Source organism: Nannobrachium achirus, assembly GCF_963921795.1.
Source record: "Nannobrachium achirus genome assembly, chromosome: 21".
NCBI classification, from domain to species: Eukaryota; Metazoa; Chordata; class Actinopteri; order Myctophiformes; family Myctophidae; genus Nannobrachium; species Nannobrachium achirus.
In genome coordinates this window covers 39,911,552-39,934,765 of record NC_137828.1, presented here as the reverse complement: position 1 = coordinate 39,934,765, position 23,214 = coordinate 39,911,552, and the positions used below count along the sequence as shown (strand labels likewise).

General features: G+C 44.1%; 1 protein-coding gene across 1 annotated transcript in view; it reads left to right on the top strand.

Moving 5' to 3' along the window:
- Positions 1 to 23,214, top strand: part of plxdc2b (plexin domain containing 2b) — a gene marked incomplete at both ends in the record, with an annotated part of 184,098 nt that overhangs the window by 142,422 nt on the left and 18,462 nt on the right. Inside the window, 4 exons of the mRNA XM_080751768.1 lie at positions 2,028 to 2,123; positions 6,346 to 6,427; positions 21,301 to 21,361; positions 22,805 to 22,964. Coding sequence (XP_080607894.1) covers positions 2,028 to 2,123; positions 6,346 to 6,427; positions 21,301 to 21,361; positions 22,805 to 22,964 — 399 coding nt within the window. The remainder of the gene's footprint in view (positions 1 to 2,027; positions 2,124 to 6,345; positions 6,428 to 21,300; positions 21,362 to 22,804; positions 22,965 to 23,214) is intronic.

Below are 23,214 nucleotides of genomic sequence, written 5' to 3'. Positions count from 1 at the left end.
AAATGATGCTTGTTAACCAGTAATGTATCCTGCAACACTGGTGGCTGCACTATAGACGAGAAAACAGAAATATTATGGATTTCAGTGGCAGCCAGACACAAAGCTTAAAGTATATCTTAACCAGTTGTGGTCCAATGCATTGAATTTCAATTTTCTAGCTCGTTGGCCAAGCAAATACATTCTGTGAACCCATTTGGTTGTTTTTGCCACCGGGGTCACCACCTTGATCCTTTTTTTAGTAAAACAGGAACTCGGGTTTGGCTCCTGCTCCCAGTGGTGTCGCACCAAATTCTGGGCCCTGAGTACTGCTACACTGCGGGCCTCCCATGAAAGTTCTTCATATTGTGTGCTTTAACTATTGAAAAATAGCAGATATACAAGCTCACAGCGCGGCACTGTGCTGCTCCTTCTAAGGTTTTTTGAAAAACCTTTGTTTCAGTGGTGCTCAAACTTTCTCATGTCAAGGACCCCCAAAATGATATGCATTTGGCCATGGACCGACATCTCAAAATATTTAGTTCCAGGGACCCCCCAGAAGCAAAATTTTAGTTGCAAATGTTTGCACACATTCTAACGACTTTTCAAAAATAGCAGATCTACTAGCTTGCAGTGTGGCACTCGGTGCCGCGCTGTGAGCTTGTATATCTGCTATTTTTCAATAGCTTAAGTATAAAATAATTAAGGCCCCTCCACCTTGGGCCCTAGTAACTCAGTCCCACTTTTCCCCCACTTGTGACGCCCCTGCCTGCTCCACTCCTTTCTTCGTCCACTTCCTCTCAGGTGCTTCTGAAAAGCTGCGTAATGCCAACTTATGCCAACAAATTCACATTGAAATTCACATTGAAAACCATCGCAAAAAGATGGCCACATATACTGTAAGCAGACACAATGTTAGGTGTTACCGTAGCCTAATAGGCAGTAGTGCTGTTAGCAGAATCTGTCTTGAGAGCTCATGGAAAATAAATGTATTAAGCAACCAGCAATGTCTCTTGACATGAATCACAATGTATCTGTGTGAGATGGTCTATAGATTTCATGCCACATAAAAATCCCATTATGGGTTTAACTTTACCAAAGGTATTAGCAGCATAGGCTACCGAGCAATTATAAGCAGATCTGTAACACTTATGGGATTATGCACCGCAATTCTTTCCCATGTGGTTATTAAGAAGGATTTATGTGATCCCTCACGGGTTTTTCTTTTCACTGCACTAATGCCGGAGGAAGATGCAGTACATGACCAGCAAAAGCAAAGCAGCACATTTCTACAGCAGCATCCAATGAGTTATAAGGGCCGCGTAGCACTGAGAGTCGGTGATGTATCTAATCAATCGCTTCATTTTACCTTGGCTGGTGACTTGGCGGCAAGAAGCCTTTCAACGTGTGCTGATTTATATCAGCTCCAGGGGAGATTTCTCCCACCCTCTTTTGGCAAGTTGTAGTCTGTATTCCATGGCACAAAGGCAGTGGTGTAAAGTATCTAAGTATGTTTACTCAAGTATTACACTTAAGTACAATTTTGAGCTACTTTTACGTTACTGGAGTATGTCCAATTTTCTGTACTTTTACTTTTACTCCATATCTCAGGGGGAAATATTATAATTTTACTCCACTACAATTATTTGAAAACTTTAGTTACTAGTTACTTTGCAGCTATAAATCATTATATTATAAAACATGAATTAACCAATTTAGCCCTGTTTTATACATGAGTATTCAAGTAGCATTTTGAACACATGCCTTTTACTTTTTGTAACTTTAAGTAAGTTTAAGTAACTTTTACTTAAATAAAATATCTGAGTACTTCTTCCACCGCTGTGGAAGTCTTTCTCCAAGACACAAAGGGAGGGAGAAATGAAGTGCTGCGGTAAGCATCATCCCACATGACCTCATTCTGCCTCCCTTTCCCGTTTCCCTCACCCTCTTTCTGCGGGTACCACTTGTCCCAGTTTTATCTCCCAAAGGAATGTTTGTGATGGTTAACCCCCCCTCTTTCTTTCTGTTTTCCTTCTTGTGCTGCAATCTAGATGTGAGGCGGAGGACGATATACGAGTATCATCGTGTGGAGCTGACGAAGACTAAGATCACCAATTCTACAGCAGTAGAGATGATGCCTTTACCCAGTAAGGAGAATCTATTTTATAACTTTTACTTGCAATACTGTCCAAAGTATGCCCATCCTACATGCAAACAAACACATAAGGCCCTGTCAAATATATACAAAACTGGAATAAATATCTGCGTAGCCTATGCATGGATTGAGTGCATTCATGCATTTGGAGGAAGAAACACTAACAATTTGAGTGAACCCATGATATTTCCTCTTAACCTGACTTGCGTCAGATGGTGGCAGTAGTGCGTAGGCTACCGCTCTACTTTACCATCTGAGATCTCTCGGGCAGACTCGATGTAAGGGGCGGGCCATTTTTTGAAATTCTTTAGCAGGTGATTGGATGTGGCCGTCTCTGTCACAGTCTGGGAGTGCCAACTCCAACCACTCATATTGAGCTGTCTGCATTCCACGTGGTCTGCAATCAGACTCTATTGGCTCAGAGCCGCTCAGAGCCCGCCCGTAGCTGCCGCTGATTGGTCCGGCCCGGGGCTTTACGAGCGCTATCAACTCCCACCGAGAGATCTCAGATGGTAAAGTAGAGCGGTAGCCTACGCACTACTGCCACCATCTGACGCAAGTCAGGTTAATTTCCTCTAGCATCATTCTCAGACAAAATAGCAATATATTTCATTCTTATCCCCACTAGTTAATTTATTTAGTTACTTTAGCAAGGAACTCTTGTAGTAGTAGTAGTAGTAGTAGTTTATTTGGTCAATATTTTCACTTAATTGTGGGCTCGCCTGGAAGGCGAGCACACGTATGATATCTTCATTATTTATTTATTTATTTATCTATCAGTCAGTCAGTCAGTATCTCCTCAAAACTTTGGCGCGATTCATCTCTTAAACGCTTACACCTTTCAACACCATTCAAATTTTTATGTGTTCAGCTTACTGAGGACATGTGTGCTTGTATTTTTGGTTTTGAAATGTTTTGTAGTATAAATATAAAAAAATTAAAATGTTTAACTTTAAGCACCCAATGCATTTCCAATGGGTTTAGTGAGTGGGGACAGAGTGGAGAGAAGGATAATAGACCCATGTTTATGTTAAGGCGCTGTGGCTGCAGTGTTCACACTTCAGATATGCTATCTATATCATTGCGTTCACACAGGTCTGCTCTCTGATTTGATCCAAATATCTAAGCTGTGTGATGTATATATTCTGAGTTAAAACTACAAATATCTATAAATGTCCCTCTCCACTCTACTGATTGAGACAGCTGTGATTAAAGGCCTGTCTGTCATTGGCTGTTCTGTGGTGCTGCAAAGTAACCAAGTACATTTACTCAAGTATATACAAGTACTTGTACCTACAGTACAATTTTGAGGTACTTTTACTCTACTTTCCATTTTTGTTACATATACTCTACTATAAATACAGCATTTGACAGCCTCAGTTACTTGTTACTTTGCAGATTTTATTATTAATAAAAAACATAGATGGACCACTTAATACTGCTATGAAGTTGATCTACAATGTGCACGCACGCACGCACGCACGCACGCACGCACGCACGCACACACACACACACACACACACACACACACACACACACACACACACACACACACACACAACTGTTACTGTGTTTGTGTTACTGTGGAGATGTTTGCTTGTATTTGTCTTTGAGACAACATGTTTTGTAGTGTTTTAGAAATTTTACTTAAAAAGAATAAGGTTTTAGGATCCCGGGCAATGGGATTTACAGTATATATCCTAGAACCCGCAGGGACAATCAGCCGTATTAGTGGTTGTTGTTGGTTTTCAGAGAGATATCACAACCAATGCATTTTCAAATCAGATCCACAAACACAATAAAAGTCATGCTCCACTCCTCAGTCTGGAGTGGCCACATAGAAGAACGCCTTGGTTATAGACATAGTGGAGGACAGATGTGATCTGGGATTGTTAACCTACAGTATATGCACTCAATATACACCTCTAGAACACATAGAATATGTACAGTAAGGTTCAGTAGAGTACAGTAAAAGTACAGTAAGGTTCAGTAGAGTATACAGTAAGGTACAGTAAAGTACAATAAAGTACAGTAAGGTACAGTGGAGTACAGTAAGGTACAGTAGAGTACAGTAAAGTACAGTAGAGTACAGTAAAGTACAGTATAGTAAGGTACAGTAGAGTACAGTACAGTAAGGTACAGTACGGTACAGTAGAGTACAGTATAGTATAGTACAGTAAGGTACAGTACAGTAAGGTACAGTAGAGTACAGTAAAGTACAGTACAGTAAGGTACAGTACAGTAAGGTACAGTAGAGTACAGTAAAGTACAGTAAGGTACAGTACAGTAGAGTACAGTAAAGTACAGTAAGTTACAGTAGAGTACAGTAAAGTACAGTAAGGTACAGTAAAGTACAAAACAATACAGTAAGGTACAGTAGAGTACAGTAAAGTACAGCAGAGTACAGTAAAGTACAGTAGAGTACAGTACAGTACAATAAAGTACAGTAAAGTACAATAAAGTACAGTAAGGTACAGTGGAGTACAGTAAAGTACAGTAGAGTACAGTAAAGTACAGTAGAGTACAGTAAAGTACAGTATAGTAAGGTACAGTAGAGTACAGTACAGTAAGGTACAGTACGGTACAGTAGAGTACAGTATAGTATAGTACAGTAAGGTACAGTAGAGTACAGTAAAGTACAGTACAGTAAGATACAGTACAGTAAGGTACAGTAGAGTACAGTAAAGTACAGTAAGTTACAGTAGAGTACAGTAAAGTACAGTAAGGTACAGTACAGTAGAATACAGTAAAGTACAGTAAGTTACAGTACAGTACAGTACAGTACAGTACAGTACAGTACAGTACAGTACAGTAAGGTGCAGTACAGTATAATAAGGTACAGTACAATACTGTAAGGTACTGTACCTTACAGTACCTTAAAGTATCCTATTTGTTGGGTTGGAAGCGAGCCCACACTGTTTCGGAGGAACAGTATTTCTAGTTTCATATGAATTTGATCAAAAAGGTGTAGGCTGAAGCCCATGGCTTATTTTGCCTACCATTGTCACATTATTTTAGACGAAACACATTGGAAGTAATCTCTCTCTCTCTCTCTCTCTCAAAAAAAAAAAAAAAAAAAAAAAAACAGGAACAAAGATCTGAACATTTTAACTTTACAAAAATAATAATAAGGTATACAGTATACATACAGTATACACATATACAGCCACTAAAACATTCAGACTTATTCAGTCAGTTAAAAAAGACTTTGTACCGGTTGGTTGTAAGGTGTAGTAGCACAGCCTTGAAGGGGTCACTAGACTAAACATGTGTACGATCATATTTGATACTAAAACGCTCATACGAGTGTTTCCATGATAGTCTGATTCACCATTCTTCTTCTTAGCATAATGTGATCGTTATGTACACACAAACACAGCAGAAAACAAGAGTGATGCCACTTAGAATGCCTTATTCTCGTTTCTGAAAGTATGACCACCACAATTTGGCAAGTCTAATGCGTAAGCCTATGATCGTGCCTTAATAGCGCATACTAGAAATTGTGAATCTGGTTGATCACATGAACGCCACAAAGATTCTCTACAAGCCTTACCATCTGATGAATGCAGACTGGTTGAAATCTGGGTCCATTACTCAGTCCCGATGTAGGACAGGGGATAGGATGTTAATCCAAAGGCAGGATTTCCCCTCTGTGATCAATAAAACTCTGATCCATTATCTATCGGATAGCAGTGTTTCTGTGTCCTCTATATTCCAGCATCATCCTTTTTGTTTTCTACCTCAGCAACAGTGAGCAAACAAATAAACGTAGCAACTTTCTTCTTATTAAATGAGATATGGAATTCATCATCGGATACACCTGTGACACCCAGAAATCAAGGCTGTACATGAATCCTATTGGTCTTTATGTTGGAACCTACACTAAAAATGTAGTAATTTAAGAATAGCTCTGTGAATGAGGCCCATAGTTCTAAAGATGTGATGTCAGAAATGTGCTTCTAGTTTCAATTAATAAAACATAAGATACCATAAATAAATACAGAAAATAATAAAAACTACACAGGACAGAATGATGGAGTAAAGCCCTGCTTCACCATACGAGACTGTTGCGCAAAACTAGTGAAAATAGCAGATCTACAAGCACACAACGCCTCGCGATATATGAACTACATTGTTTCAGTTCTGACTGATTCTATCCTCCCCCCTCCCCTCACTCTCACTCTCTCTCTCTCTCTCTCTCTCTCTCTCTCCAGCCTGTCTTCAGTTCACCAGCTGTAGTTCTTGTATCGCCTCGCAGATCAACTTCAACTGTAGCTGGTGCCATCGGCTCAACAGGTTGGAATGCTACTCTTTCTTATTTCAACTGCCTTTCTTTTAACCTCCCCCTAACCAGCCACTCCCCCCCCCCCCTCTGCAGTGGTGGAAAGTAACTAAGTACATTTACTCAAGGACTGTACTTTTTTTGGGGGTATTTTTTACTTTACTGAAGTGTTTCCAATTGTCAAAAACGTTGCTTCGACTCCACTACATCTCAAAAGCAAATATTGTACTTTTTACTATAATTATTTTATAGATTTTGATTATTATTACTAAACCACTTCAGACCTATATATGTTAGACAATCTACAATCTACAAGCTCGCAACGTGTCGCCTGGCGACGCATTGTGAGTTTGTGGATCTGCTATGGATCTGCTAAGGATTCCTACATTTTATACATAAAAAAAAACTTGTGGAAATGTGTGTGGAGACTGAACCCAAACCAAGGCACAAGAGAGCAAAGACAGTGTTGCCAACTCGGGCATTTATTGAACAGTTCTTATTTTACAACAGCATTGTAATGCAACGTAGCATGAATGAACAACATAAATGTGAATAACTGAAATTGTCTTTTAATAAATCAACACAAGGTTTTCCCCGGACGGGGCTGTCGTTTTCTCCTCTTCGTGGGGGGGCCAGGGGGGTAGGTAAGAGTTACTTTAAAGGGGTTTCCCTCCACAGGAAACAGGCCAGTATAATTCCAGTGTATAGTCTCTCTTCCCCACAGGCGCTAGGCGAGTATAGTTCTTTTCCACAGGTGACAGGTAATAGGTGAGTAGGTGCCCGCTCTTACACGAATCCGTCTAATTCTCTATCTTCTAAATAAAATGAACACGGGGTATAATGGGCCTGGGGCCAGAGAATTTCCGGATACTAGTATGGTTTTAAGGGAAGTGAGATATACTCAACAAAATAGGAATAGGGGTGGCTCGCTGGGGGTCCGGAAGGTAAGGCTGTGGTCTCCTTTTCCGGTCCTTCTCCTCAGCTCGCCGAGTACACACTCTCCAGTGATAGGTACACACTCCACAGTGAGTCAGGTTTGCGCTCCTCATTGATCCAGGTACACACTCCTCAGTGTCAGTCCGCTCCCAGTCCATGCCTAGAAGTAATGAGTAGAAGGAACATTACTATAATGCACTTTACACAGTAACATGCGGTGGGGAGGGAAATATGGTGGCTCTTACCGCCTGTCTGCCCATGATCAGCTTGTCAGAGACTCCCAGCACAGACTGAAGGGGAGAGCGAGCTCAGTACTTATGCACCCCTGTGTTGGGTGGGGCCCACAGGTGCATACGCTTGTGCCTGATGAAGCGTGTGGGCCGGCAGGTAACGCCCGTCAATCACTTGGCCCACACAGTGTGTTGGTCTGCTAGGGCTCGCTCTCCCATCCAGGGTGCGCTTCTTTGACATGCAGGGCCTACCTGGCGGGCGGTGTCCGAACGAACCACCACACATCCCCCCCCTTAAGTTTGCTACTGGTTCGCAAACTTGCCGCTCTTCCTCATAGAGCCTGGACAGGGCATCGGCATGGGGAATATCCTTCCCTGGTTTATGCTCCACCTCAAAGTTGTAATCCTGCAACTCCAGAAACCAACGTGTTATTCTCTTATTAGTGTCCTTACTTTTAGCCATCCATTTCAATGGTGCGTGGTCCGTTATGAGAGTGAAACGCCTTCCCCACAAATAATAGCGTAGGTGGTGTATGGCCCACTTAATAGCAAGAGCCTCTTTCTCTATCGTTGCATAATTAAGTTCATGCTTTAAGAGCTTTCTGCTAATGAAGACTATTGGGTGCTCTTCGTCATCAATGACTTGCGAGAGCACGGCCCCGAGGCCTGTGTTCGAGGCGTCGGTGTGGAGTAGAAAATTCTTACCGAACTCCGGGGTTTTTAGGACCGGCTCATCGCAGAGCTTTAGTTTGAGGCCTCGGAACACGGCCTCGGTCTCCTCTGTCCAGCGCAGCATATTGGGCCGACTTTGTCGGGTCATCTCGTACAAGGGAGCTGCAAGGGTAGCATAGTTATTTATGAACTTGTTATAGTAGGACATGATTCCCAAGAATGACTTTAACTGCTTCTTGCTGACGGGTTTGGGCCATTCGCGTATACGCTCCACTTTGCGTAATTGGGGTTTTACGCACCCGCGCCCAATAGTGAAACCCAAATATTCGGCCTCATACAGACCTATTCGGCACTTCTTGGCGTTGGCGGTCAGACCCGCTCGTCGGAGAGCTCCCAGGACTGCTTCGATGTGATGGAGGTGATTCTCCCAGGTGCTGCTGTGGATCACAATGTCATCTAAATATGCGGCGGCATAGAGATGATGGGGCCTTAATACTCGGTCCATGAGTCTCTGAAATGTTGCGGGGGCACCGTGTACCCCGAACGGTAAGACAGTATATTGGAACAGCCCTTCAGGGGTAGAGAAGGCTGTTTTCTCTTTGGTTTCTTTTGTAAGGGGCACTTGCCAATAGCCTTTTGTCAAATCGAGGGTGCTTACAAATCGAGCGGGGCCCAGCCGCTCGATTAATTAGTTCTGAGAACCGGTCCGCATTCCTGCTCAGAAGCTCACGTATATCTTGCGCCTGAGCTGGGGACAGTTCCTCTCCAATAGGGACTGGAGGCGGGTTCTGAGAGGAGAGAGTGGTTAGTAGGGCCGGGAGAGCGACAGGAGGCACAACGTGCCACTTTTTCAGCAGATTAATATGGTAAATTTGCATAGTTTTCCGCCGCCCTATTTGGCGCACGCGGTAGTTGACCGGGCCCAGTTTCTCCATAATTTCGTATGGCCCTTGCCATTTTGCGAGAAATTTACATTCGCTCGTGGGAATGAGCACCAGCACTTTTTCGCCCACCTCAAAGCTCCGCAGCGTGGCGCCTCGGTTGTACACCCTGCACTGGGCGCGCTGCGCTTGTTCCATGTGTTCACGAACGAGCGGCCAGATCTTCTTGGCTCTCTCCTGTAATTGTTCAACATGGTCAATGACAGAACGATGTGGGGAAGGTTGGCTTTCCCATGTTTCCTTTGCTATATCCAACAGCCCCCGTGGCTGCCGTCCATATAGCAATTCAAACGGGGAGTACCCCGTAGACGCTTGAGGCACCTCCCGTATGGCGAACAACACCAGCGGAATCAAGCGATCCCAATCTTTGCCATCTATATCTATCAACTTTTTTAACATCTGCTTTAAACTTTTATTAAAGCGTTCCACTAATCCGTCCGATTGCGGGTGAAAGATAGAGGTCTTTATTTTATCTATTTTAAGCCATTTATAGAGTTCGGTGATGACGCGAGACATGAAACATGTGCCTTGATCCGATAAAATGGCATCGGCTATTCCGACCCGGCTGAATAGCATGAAGAGCTCGTGCGCCACTGCTCTGGCTGTAGCGGCTCTCAGGGGTATTGCCTCGGGGTACCGAGTTGCATAGTCTAGTATTACCAATATATATTTGTGTCCCCGAGCCGATTTGGGGAGGGGGCCGACTATATCCATACCAATGCGGCTGAATGGGGTGGAAATGATAGGCATAGGTATGAGAGGGTTACGTTGGAAAGGACGGGGTGCGGTGAGCTGGCATACACCGCAGCCTTTGCAAAAGTCCTCTACTGCTCGTTTTATGCCTGGCCAATAAAACCGTGCATTGATGCGATCGGTGGTTTTCTTCACGCCCAGGTGCGCCCCCAGCTGGTGCGTGTGGGCCAAATACAATACTCTGGTGACATATTCTTTTGGCACGAGCAGCTGTTCTATCACGTCCCCAGTGTTGTTCCGCCACCCTCTATACAGTAAATCCCTCCGCACAAAGAAATAGGGGGAAATTAATTCACTCACCCCTTCACATAGTTTCCCATCAATCGCGCTGACGTTCCTCCGAGCATTTTCCAGGTTCGGATCGTTCCACTGTTGTGTGGCGAAGTCCCCTCTGAGCGGAGAGCTCTCATCCTCCTCTTCGGGGAAGTCAGGCCACGCCACCGGCTCTGGCTCTTCTGACGAGGTGCCCCGCGGCGCTTCCTCCGCCTCGGGTGCATCTCCCTGCAGCTCCTCGTCTGGAGAGGGTTCGCTCTCTGGTCCCTCTGATTCGGCGCGGAAGACCGGGCACGCGGGCAATGAGTTCCTCCAACGGGGGCCCGGCCGGATCTTTCTTCTTCGCCGCGGCCGCGGCGGTCCTCTGCCCCCCGGGTTCCAATGTCTCTCAAACAGCACACAGTCCGTGCCGATGAGCAGGGGGACCGGTAGGTTAGGTACAATTCCAGCTTCCACTTCGACATCTCCTTTGGTGGATTGGACGCGTATCAGCGTCGTTGGGTAGGAGCGCACATCCCCATGCACACAGCTGACCGGCATACGGCTGGAGGTGGGACGCCCGGCATGCTCAGCGTGTACCAGCGTGACGACGCTCCCCGAGTCGAGAAGAGCCTGGGTGTCCACTCCGTCAATTCTCACCGGCAGGTTGGAGTGGCGCCCCCGCTGGCTCCCGGAGTGAAGGCAGGGGCGTCGGCCGTCGGAGGTGGCGGATGGCATGGATACGTCCCGGTCCCGGTCCGGGCAGGACCATGCGATATGATCCGCTTTCCCGCAGACGTAGCACCGGCGTGATGTCTGCGGTTGGCTTCGGGCAGTCCGCTCTGTGGCGGCTCGTCTCGTAGTAGTAGGCGACAGGGAAGTAGCCGGAGGCCGCGAGCGGTCCCGGTTGTAACGTGCCTCCCCCGTCCCTCTGGGAATCTCTGACTTTGTGCTTCTCATCATCTCTGTACTCACTTGGTGATTTTCCAGGAGCGCAACCAGGGCCTCCACGGAATTTGGGCTCACCTGTGAGGCATAGCGGCGGGCATCAGGCGGCAGGGAACGTATACATTTGTCTATGACAATTCTCTCAATCAGTGGCGGGTCACCGGCCGTAGTCAGCCACCCATGAGTTAGGCGGAGGAGAGCGGCTATTTGGGGCCGAGGCGGCAGCGCCGCTTGCATGTTCCACCCATGGAAGCGCTGGGCTCGGGCCGGCATACTATAACCTTGACTAGCCAAGATAGCTGCTTTCAGGCGCCTATATTCACGGGCCTCTGCCAGGGGTAGGTCACGGCACACACGTTGGGCTTCTCCTGAGAGGAAAGGAGCGATGATGCTGCCCCAGTCGGGGACGGGCCATCGTTCCCGGGCAGCGGTGCGCTCGAACACCTCCAGGAAGGCTTCAATATCATCATCGGGGGACAGTTTCGTTAACACTTCTCCAGGCGGACGTGTGGGATTAACGTTTTGGTCAATTTGGATTTTCTCTATTAATTTAGTCACCGCTTGCTGTAATTCGGCCTGGCTCTGTAACAGAGCGTTTAGGGCCGGTGTGGTTGTCATATTGCGTCTAGGTGAGGTTCAGTACCCGTATTCTGCACACCATGTGTGGAGACTGAACCCAAACCAAGGCACAAGAGAGCAAAGACAGTGTTGCCAACTCGGGCATTTATTGAACAGTTCTTATTTTACAACAGCATTGTAATGCAACGTAGCATGAATGAACAACATAAATGTGAATAACTGAAATTGTCTTTTAATAAATCAACACAAGGTTTTCCCCGGACGGGGCTGTCGTTTTCTCCTCTTCGTGGGGGGGCCAGGGGGGTAGGTAAGAGTTACTTTAAAGGGGTTTCCCTCCACAGGAAACAGGCCAGTATAATTCCAGTGTATAGTCTCTCTTCCCCACAGGCGCTAGGCGAGTATAGTTCTTTTCCACAGGTGACAGGTAATAGGTGAGTAGGTGCCCGCTCTTACACGAATCCGTCTAATTCTCTATCTTCTAAATAAAATGAACACGGGGTATAATGGGCCTGGGGCCAGAGAATTTCCGGATACTAGTATGGTTTTAAGGGAAGTGAGATATACTCAACAAAATAGGAATAGGGGTGGCTCGCTGGGGGTCCGGAAGGTAAGGCTGTGGTCTCCTTTTCCGGTCCTTCTCCTCAGCTCGCCGAGTACACACTCTCCAGTGATAGGTACACACTCCACAGTGAGTCAGGTTTGCGCTCCTCATTGATCCAGGTACACACTCCTCAGTGTCAGTCCGCTCCCAGTCCATGCCTAGAAGTAATGAGTAGAAGGAACATTACTATAATGCACTTTACACAGTAACATGCGGTGGGGAGGGAAATATGGTGGCTCTTACCGCCTGTCTGCCCATGATCAGCTTGTCAGAGACTCCCAGCACAGACTGAAGGGGAGAGCGAGCTCAGTACTTATGCACCCCTGTGTTGGGTGGGGCCCACAGGTGCATACGCTTGTGCCTGATGAAGCGTGTGGGCCGGCAGGTAACGCCCGTCAATCACTTGGCCCACACAGTGTGTTGGTCTGCTAGGGCTCGCTCTCCCATCCAGGGTGCGCTTCTTTGACATGCAGGGCCTACCTGGCGGGCGGTGTCCGAACGAACCACCACAGGGACCTTCTGCATAATGTACTTTTCCTTTTGGTACTTTAAGTATGTTTTCATGGCAATATGTTTGTACTTTTACTCAAGTACATTTTGAATTCCAGACTTAGGGTGCCCTCACACCAAAATACCTAGAGTGGAATCCGCCAATGCATTTCAATGAGAATGGAGCGTTTTTTTGCCAGTAGAGGATTTCTGCAAAAAACGCTCCATTCTCATTGAAATGCATTGGCGGATTCCACTCTAGGTATTTTGGTGTGTGGGCACCCTTACTTACACACTTGTAACAGAGTATTTCTACATTAGGATATTGACACTTTGACTTGAGTAAAACATGCGAGTACTTCTTCCATCACTGCCCCTCTGTCTCCCTTCATTTGACTGGTCCAGCAACTCAACAGCCCTATACTTACTTACTTTACTTACTGTAGTGCAGGCCCATCGACAGCCCTGTAATGCCCAAGTAAGATGTCTTGTATTGACACCTGGTTCTCATGATGGAGCTCGAGGCCTCCCAGTGAACCAGTCCCATCTCCTGCTGAGGTCCATGCATCCTGTTGAGAAGCGCTCTCTCTCTTTCCTTCTCCCTCTCTCTTGTTTTTCTCCTTCATATCTTCAAACCCTTCGTCTTTCCCCTCTGTCTCGCCTCGCCGGATCACCAAGATAAGCCACAACAAGCACCTGAGGGGAATGGTGGTTCTGCCGTCAGCAGACTCGCTAATCGCTCATTCTTCTCACACCGAACTCACACTTATCTCTGTCACTTCCCACCTCCTTCTCTATTCTCGTCTCTCCGTGCCTCAAACAAGAGTCAATATTTGAGTTGCTACAGAATGTTATTTTTCAGACTATGGTATATATCCTGACAGCTCAAATGTGAAATGTAGGCGCTTTCTGTGTTGTTGAATGGTAAGACAGAGATGAGAAAGGAAGAGATGATGGGGGGGAATGTTGTCATAGATTTAGTTGTCACAGTTAGAAAGTCCAAGTTACAAGTTAAGGTATCGAGTGAAGTTTCTCACAAAAATGTCTTGTTACAATTTACAATTTAAGCATTTAGCAGACGCTCTTAATCCAGAGCGACTTACAATAAGCAAGGTAATACAGTACATCAGTACATCAACATCAATACATGAAATGGAAAGAAATGGTAGGCAAATCTAAGAAATAATAGGTAGACCAAGCACCTATTCAGTAAAAATCATAACAAAAGTATTATTATTTAAAAAAAAGAAGAAACATTTTTTTTCAGAATTTTTGATGGCATGTCATTAAAATGTATGTTGACATGGCACACTGACTATATAGAAAATATAAACATGGCACTTAATTTCAAAAAGGTTGCTGACCACTGGTCCAGGGCGAGTGGATCGTTGTCCTGGGGTTTTTAGCGAAGGTTCTGTCAGCATCCCTGTGTTAGCTGATCTGAGTGCACAGGTGGGGTTGTAGGGTTCAATGTTGAACCCCTCCCTCTTGTATAGCCTCACATTTTTAAAGCCCTACTTCATCAATTATTACAGCAACGACTCTCATAATTTGTTCTGTAAGCCACGGGGGCCTGTTGGTGGGACATGCCGTATAAATGCCAGAGGCGATTTAAGAGGTTAGATGGTGTCCTCCCCTATTTGAAATGCGGCACTCTTGCGAATGACACAAACAAATGCAACCACAACTCATTGCAATAGACCCACATTTATTTCTATCTGCCAGGGATCTATCGATGCAGACGAGACAGTGTATATGCCATAACGGCAGTGATCTAATTAAGCTGCATTCTAATTAGATAATAAAACCATATGCATATCCGGCTGACTATGACTTTGTCCTTTGTAGCCTTTGGTCGCTTACTTTGAAAGAAACAAGCTTATTAACATGCGTAACAGCAGCCTCACTGAGCCTGAGGTTAATGAAATGATAACGACATGTTTGCAATGCATCGAACAGCCGTAATGAACTTCTTACACGTAGATGTGCTTCGAATTAGGCATCAATGTGTAAAACTTGATTTATAATTGACTTCATTGTGCACCGGTTTCACTCTCCCACCAAAAATGCCAGCACAATGCATCACCGCACAACATGTTGTGAGCTTGTTGATCTGCGGATATTATAGAAAATAGACTGTTTTCATTAGTCTGGGTCCCAGGGAGACAACACATTTCTCCAGTGGTGGAAAACGTACTCAAATGTTTTACTTAAGTAAAAGTATCAATGGGGGCTCGTCCGGGATCAACTTTCCCGTAAGTGAATTTAAAAACCCATTTGTTACGACCCTGCTAAAGGTCTAGGGCACAGGGAGTAACAAAACACGGTTTTATGGTGCAAAGAAAAGGTTACATTAAGAATGCGATAACGTCTTGCTGCTTGGTCATTATTGCATATATGGACACGACAGGCCGATAATTCCCCGGCTAATAAATTAAATTAATAATTTGACTCAAAACTAAAATCAAAACAAAGTATTTCCTTGTTTACAGACGGCTGAAAGTATTCCACAAGTGTTGCGCTGCATTGGCGTCCCCCCCCAGCGCAACACAGGTCGCCCTGGAAAACAAGGAAGTGCTGATCAAATAGAATCCATTTTCTGATACTGCGTTGTCTATTTCTCGCCTCAAATGTTTTGAAAAACATTCTTGAGAGCAATGTTTGGTTGTAAATGACGCTGTGTGTTTGTTTACATGGCTGACATATTGGATACGGTACTAAATTCACACAGCGTAGCCTGAGTGCAGCAGGTGCTCTGAGCCTTTTGATTAGCAGCGGTGAATTATAGAGCGGAGCGGTCATTATACGCCTATACTTCACCACTGATTTCAGTGCTTGACCAATCAGAATCAAGCATTCAACCAAGCCGGGTAATAAGTGGTTATAACATTGGATGAATGAATATTGAAGGCATGACTGGATGAATGAGCTTAGGAAAATGACCAGACAGAGGGAGGCTGGGCAGGGCCAGTAAGTATAAACAAAAAAAAACTCTGAACTAACTCAGGGATTTTAATGCTTACCTAAATAATCTAAGGAAAATAAAGGAATACCAAAACAAACCTAACTTAACTGACTATACTAAGTAAACTACCCAAAATACAAAATGGCACCTACCCTCTTACCTAATGAGTCTAGACATTAGTTTTACCTACATGTGTGCAAAATGTAGCTACCCTAGCTTACCTTGCCTACCCATGCCATAAGGTCAAGCATAGTGTAGGAATGACATTTAACAGACAGTATGCCTATTCAGGACATGCTTAGCAAAGAGAGACCACACAAATGAACATCAGGACAGTTTTATAGGAGATGAGGTGAGCGCTGATTGGTAGACAGGTAGTGGAGAGTTCCTCACCAATCACCATGGAGCAGAGTTCTGATTGGTCTCCAGGTAGTGTAGAGTTCCCCTCCAACCTGGAGTCACACACTAGATTTGAATAGAATGGCACACATTATTCACAGTACATACCATGGGATGTAACAACTACTATGTAGAAATACAAGTAAAAGTCAGAAATGTACTTCAGTAAAAGTACAAAAGTCCCAAAAGTATAAGTACTAAAATGTTTGAAATTAGCCGATCTACAAGCTCACGTGTTGTTGCGATGCGATGCGTTGTGAGCTTGTACATCTGCTATTTTCAAATAAGTATAAAATTGGGCTAAAGTGGTTCATGTATGTTTTACAATATAATAATTTATATCTGCAAAGAAACTAGTAACTACAGTTTTCAAATTACTGTAGTGGAGTAAAAGTACAATATTTGCCACTGAGATGTAGTGGAATAGAAGTACAGAACATTGGAAATACTCATGTAAAGTGCAAATACCTCAAAATTGTACTTAAGTACAGTTCTTGAGTCACTGCATTTCTCTTTTGGGTCTCAAGCTAAAGAGGTTTGGGAACCACTGCTATAGAATGAGCATAGCTGTCAGTGTTACTACTTGGAGAGCATTGATCTGGTGAGAGGAAATCGTCAGAAACCTCGTATCGCCAAGTTTCAAATGTGTACGCTTTTTCGTAAAGTAAAGCCAGCTGCTTCACCACACAAGACTGTCGCACAAAACTAGTGAAAAGCACACAAGCACTGCATGTAGATTGCTTTTTTCACTATTTTAAATCATTTTTAAAATGATAAATACAAGGTTTCCACCCGACAACAACAAATTGCTTGGTGGCGGATTTGTTTACTGAAAACTAAACACACAGCTGCTGGCTGTCACAAATGCAGTTTGTCGAAATGAGTTGGCTTCTCTTTTGCAATCAAAGATCAAAGTGGGAGAATATTGGATTTTAACAAATCTTTGGTGTAATTTCTGTGGTGTTTTATACTCAGTGATGGAAGAAGTACTCACATATTTTACTTAAGTAAAAGTATCAATACTGCAATGTAGAAATGCCCTGTTACAAGCAAAAGTCCAGAATACACTCAAGTAAAAGTACAAACGTTTTGGCTTCAAAATATACTTCAAACTCAAACTACCAAAATCCTTTGAAAATAGCAGATCTACAAGCATACAACACGTGTTGTGTGCTTGTAGATCGGCTATTTTCAAACAGCCAAAGTTCAAATATGGCCGAAGTGGTTTATGCATGTTTTGTAATTATAATCAAAATCTACAAAGTAACTAACTACAGTTTTCACATAATTGTAGTGAAGTAAAAGTATAATATCTGTCTTTGAGATGTAGTGGAGATAGAAGTAAAAGTAATAGAAATACTCCAGTTAAGTAAAAGTACCACATAATTGTACTTAAGTTCTTGAATAAATGTACTGTGTTACTGTCTCCCAGACTCTTGAATCTGCAAATAGCACAGCATTACACAAACCACCTCCCACTATGGAATCCAAACAACGTGAAGGATATTACTGTATAATATAGGCCTATACCTCCTCGGAGATGGAAGAGGTATCAGCTGGAAATAGTATGTCTGGGAATGAGCCTCGATAAGGAAATACATCCACTCCAGCACAGTGAATGGGACAAATCCTAATAGAAACATTCTCCCACATGGATTCATTTATATTCAAATGAGGCACTTTGGCCCATTTCTAATTAAAAGCACAATGGCCTGGTATGTTAGAGGGTGATTAACTGAATTGGACGCCATTGAAGAAAGCCTAAATAAGTGCTTCCCATCGGACTGGCCCACCAGACCTGCTCAGTGTCGTGTCTCCCGGATCACTCTGCAATCCCCCCTCTTTTCCCCACACACTGGGGATGAAGCAGAGAAAAGAGAAGGGAGATTACCAAGAGGAATCTGTCTCGACTGATTGAACATATATATATATATATATATATATATATATATATATACACGGTATATATATTATATATATATACACGGTATATATATATATATATATATATATATATATACCGAGAGAGAGAGAGAGAGAGAGAAGAGAGGAGAAGGTTAAATGGAATGATCAGAGAGGCAGAAAAATGAAAATGGATTCTTCTCAAAGCTATTACCATAACAATATATTGAATGCCTGCTGGGGATGAGTGTGACTGTGGTTCTACTGGCCTCATTTAATGTGTGACTAGGATATTACTGACCTCTTATGACTGTTACATATGGACCACTCTACTGGCCCCATATGCTGTGACTATGACTCTACTACTTGCCCCATATTCTTTGACTATGACTGTGGTCTGCTGGGCTATGCAAGGCTAGTCTGCTGGCTCATATATGACTGACTGCTGGGCCCATATTGAACCTGACGACATGAAGCACATATTCTGTCTGAGGTTTTTTGTGTGGCTTTTCTGCCTTTATTGCAGTATTACAGGGAAGATAGGACGGGAAACAGGGAGAGAGAGATGGGAGTGATGCAGCAAAGGTCATCGGGATCGGGATTCGAACCTACGATAAGCTGTCAGGCTGCATTAGCCTATATATGCGCCTGGACCACTAGGCCAGCGGGCACCCCCATGCTATGACATCACTTCATTTGACAGAGCGCTCCAGAGAGCATGGAGTGTGTATTGCGAATTTTAACATTTAACAAAAAAAAAACAAAAAAAAGGAAACAGGAAAAGGGAGATGTTTACTGGCGAACCATGAAAATTGCTCCGTGACCCAGACATGGGTCCCGCCCCACTGTTTGGGAAACAAAGCCCCCTGTAATTTAGAAAGCAGAAACAATGATGGAAGGAAATTGATGGCTCACCAGCATGCGAGTTAATAATTGCACTCAATTGTATGGGAGGGAGAATGAGTAGTTGCGGTCTGCAGTCACAGAAAGCCTTCTGAATTTATTACAAATCTCTCGCTGTGAGGCCAAGTCCCCGCAGCCCCGCCCATTCCCCCTCACTAACACCCTGACCCAGTGAACTTCCTCTAGACAAATCCTTCATATTCAATCCATATAAAGCCACTCCCTCCCCGGACCCCGTGGGTCCAGACTCAGGGAGGAGGAGGTGGTACGTGAATGGTGGCTAGAACCGGAGTCAGTGTTGGAAAAAAGTACTCAAATTGTTTTACTTGAGTAAAAGTATCAATACTGCAATGTAGAAATGTTACAAGTAGGCTAAAAGTTCAGAATGCAACATTTACTTGAGTAAAAGTGCAAAAGTATTGGTATCAAAATGTGCTTCAAGTACCCATAGTGGAAAGTAATCATTTTGCAAAACACAATTTCACACGTTTTCAAATGTATAAACTGTATTCAAATCTTTGGAAAATAGCAATGCATTGGTTGCTTGTAGATCATCTATTTTCAAATGGCCAAATATATACTGTATGGCTGAGGTTTTTAATGTATGTTTTGTAATAATAATCAAAATCTACAAAGTAACTAGTAACTAAAGTTTGTAGTGGAGTTTATATTTGACTCTGAGATGTAGTGGAGTAGAAGTAAAATTACTGACATATTTAAATACTCCAGTAAAGTAAAACATAACTCAAAAGTAAAGTAACCCAATAATTTGATGACCAGCAGTGGTTCCTATGGAGAAACAAAGAGCCTGCTTTGTTCCCTATGGAGACACAAAGAGTCTCCTCAAATTATTGGCTTAGGAATGCGACAAAAAAAAATATATATATATCCATGAATTCAAGTCTCCGTTTGTCCGTGGGGGGGGGGAGTAATCGATAGATCGTACTTGAGTAAATGTACTTCGTTACTTCCGCTGGGGAAGAGGAGGTGGTACAGTGCGTGGTGGTAGAAGCAGAGTTTTTTGTTGTTATTGTTTAACACTGATCATTACTAAATATTCTGGTGTCGACTGTCCTATTCATACTGATGGTGGTATTCATCATTTTAGCTGCCCTCGGGCATAACCACCTCATACGTCATTCATACAGGATATTCCTCTTAAGGCAGGGGTCTTCAGTGTTTTCAGGCCAAGGACCCCTTAGTTAATAGAGAGATGAAGCAGGGTCCCCCACAACCTGTTCAGAGATTCCATATAGTTTCATTGTTTGACAGAACAATCATCAGTGTATGTTGGATTCACGTTAATCTGTGTTTTCAGATATTTAACCACTTGAACCGTCAATTCTTAAAGGTGATACACCATGAAATTTAACTTTTCCTATTTTAAAACCTTTTTTTGGGGTCCCAAAAGTATGATCGCTCTTTATAGCTGATTCAGACTCTTTAGGCCCACCTCCTAACTACATCCGGACGTATTTCCGGTTCTGACCGGATCTAGGTTTCCGTATCCGGTCTGAGGCCCAATCGTAGCTACGATCCCATAGGTTTCCATTGTAAACAAGGAAGCTTCCTGCACGGCCGTTTTTTCACGCAGATTTTTTTATTTTGATTCTTTTACCCGCCTGGCATATGATCTGCGCACATATTGTCTGTATGTGCGCGACGTGCCCTCGCAGGACCATAGCGCACAGCTCTGCATTTTACATGAGTTTTTTCTGTAAACAGCAGCAGATACAGCCTGACAACGGATATTTCTTTTTCCAATGGGATTGTTTTTTTCGAAAGCTGCGGTCCGGTCTGCAACGCTGGTACATGTTACATGCACAGATCGTGCGCGATGCGTGAACGTGCCCACGTTAAAAGGTAAGGACAATTTGGCAGTTGCTGAGTTCAGGCTATGTTTAAAATGGCAGAGAAAAAGTTAATAAACTTGACCTTTCACTCCTTAGTCCTTACTTAGTGTGCTCTTTTTCCCCTCTACCGATCTACAAGCTCACAACACCTCGCAGCGTGAAGCGTTGTGAGCTTGTAGAACTGCTATTTTTGGCTAAAGTTCTCAGAATATGGACGTTAGGGTTCAAGCGGTTAATATAAAAAAGGAGAAAAAAAAGTTTCTATCACACAAAGATTTGGAGGACCCCCTGTAGTAACTCTGAGGATCCCCTAGGGGTCCCGGACCCCCTGTTGAAGACCCCTGTCTTGAGGAAATCACCCACATACTGTAAGCACATCGATGTATCAATCATTGTGACAGACTTGTGATGGCTGTTGCGTCACTTGCGTGGGTGTGATGATGATGTGCCATTTGTGTCCTCAGATGCTCCAGTGGTTTTGACCGTCATCGACAGGACTGGGTGGACAGCAGCTGCCCTGATGAGGTGAACACTCATCATTAACCATGATAGAGAGCTTAACCATGCAACAAACAGCTGCGACTGGTTTGCTGTTCACAGCAGTGGATGGAATATGATATACTTCAGATACACCACATAAAAATGTTGTGTGTGTGCGCGCGCGCGTGTGTGTGTGTGTGTGCGCGCGCGCGCGTGTGTGTGCGCGTGCGCGCACGTGCGTGTGTGTGTGTGTGTGCGCGCGCGCCTCCCTTGCCTGGATGATCCTTTAAAATCAAGATGATTAAATACCAACCACGTCCACGTCTACATACCAGCTGGGCTATAGGTATGCGATAACGTCTTGCTGCACGGTCATTATGGATTATATGGACACGGCGGGCTGATAATTCCCCGAGGCGGAGCCGAGGGGAATTATCAGCCTGAAGCACTTATTACCCGGCTAATACATAAAATTAATTATTTGACTAAAAACTAAAAACAAAACAAAGTATTTCCTTGTTTACAGATGGCTGAAAGTGCGTCCCCGCGAGCGCAACACGGTTGCCTTGGAAAACAAGGAAGTGCTGATCAAATAGAATCCATTTCCTGTTGCGTTGTCTATTTCTCGCCTCACATGTTTTTTAAAATTCTTCAGAGCAACGTTTGGATGTAAATGACGCTGTGTGTTTGTTTACATGGAAGACATGTTGGATACGGCACTAAATCCAAGCAGTGCAGCCTGAATACAGCAGCTGCTCTGAGCTTTTGATTAGGCAGCGATGAATTATAGAGCGGAGCGGTCATTATACGCCTATAACTCACCGCTGATTTCAGCGCTCGACCAATCAGAATCAAGCATCTAAACAAGCCGGGTAATAAGTGCAGATATTTGATAGTCTGGACATACCCACAGACTTGGGATGCCAAAAAAGGAGGCCATAATTGGAAGCCACCACATATGGTGGGGATGCTGTTACTTATACCCATTCAGTACAGAGTGATATGCTTATTGCATCATGAAGACTTATGCTATGATTTTGTGAATGTAACCTTAGCTGTACACTTTATTGTTGTGTTCTTAATTGTATGCTCTCCTTTATGTGACCATAAATTGTTAAATAAAGTGTGTGTTTAGGCGTAAGATAGGAGGGCTCTCCCTATAAATCATTGGAAATAGTGGCAGTTAACAAAATAGGAAATATTCTTCAGACAAGCATGCACACACACACATATGTGCGTGCCCGTGCACGCACACATGCTCTGACGGTCTCATGCTTGCGCGCGTGCGCGCGCGCGCGCGCACACACACACACACACACACACACACACACACACACACACACACACACACACACACACACACACACACACACACGTGTATACAGGAATAGACAGAAGAAAACAGAAGGAGAGATGCAGCCATTATTATATATATTTTCTGCCTGCATGCAAAACAAAAGCCTGAATCCCGCTTGTGTCCTCCTGCAGACCAAGGACAAGATGTGCGACCTGTCGCCGGTCAACACCACACAGCTCTACCCCTTCACCACCACCATGCTGGCCAGGACCACAGCCCGGAGCAGAGACGCCACCGCTGCAGGAGGCCCTTCGTCCACCTCCCGTCAGCCCACCAGCCTCCCTACTGAAGGTACAGCACAGACCAGGGACGTGCAGAGCAGGGACGTGCTGGGCCCCTGATTCAGCCCGGGAAAAAGAGTTGGAGAGGCCCTCATTGCGCGCTAGAAAGAGAGATCTCTCTCTATAGCGTTGCTGCTACTCAAAGATTTGTGACAAAGTAACAAGCCAGTGCCGTGGGCCAATTACATGAGTTATATTTTGTCGTTGTCGGGTGGAAACCTTGTATGTCCTTTGTAAACCGTTTGTTTTGTATTTATCAT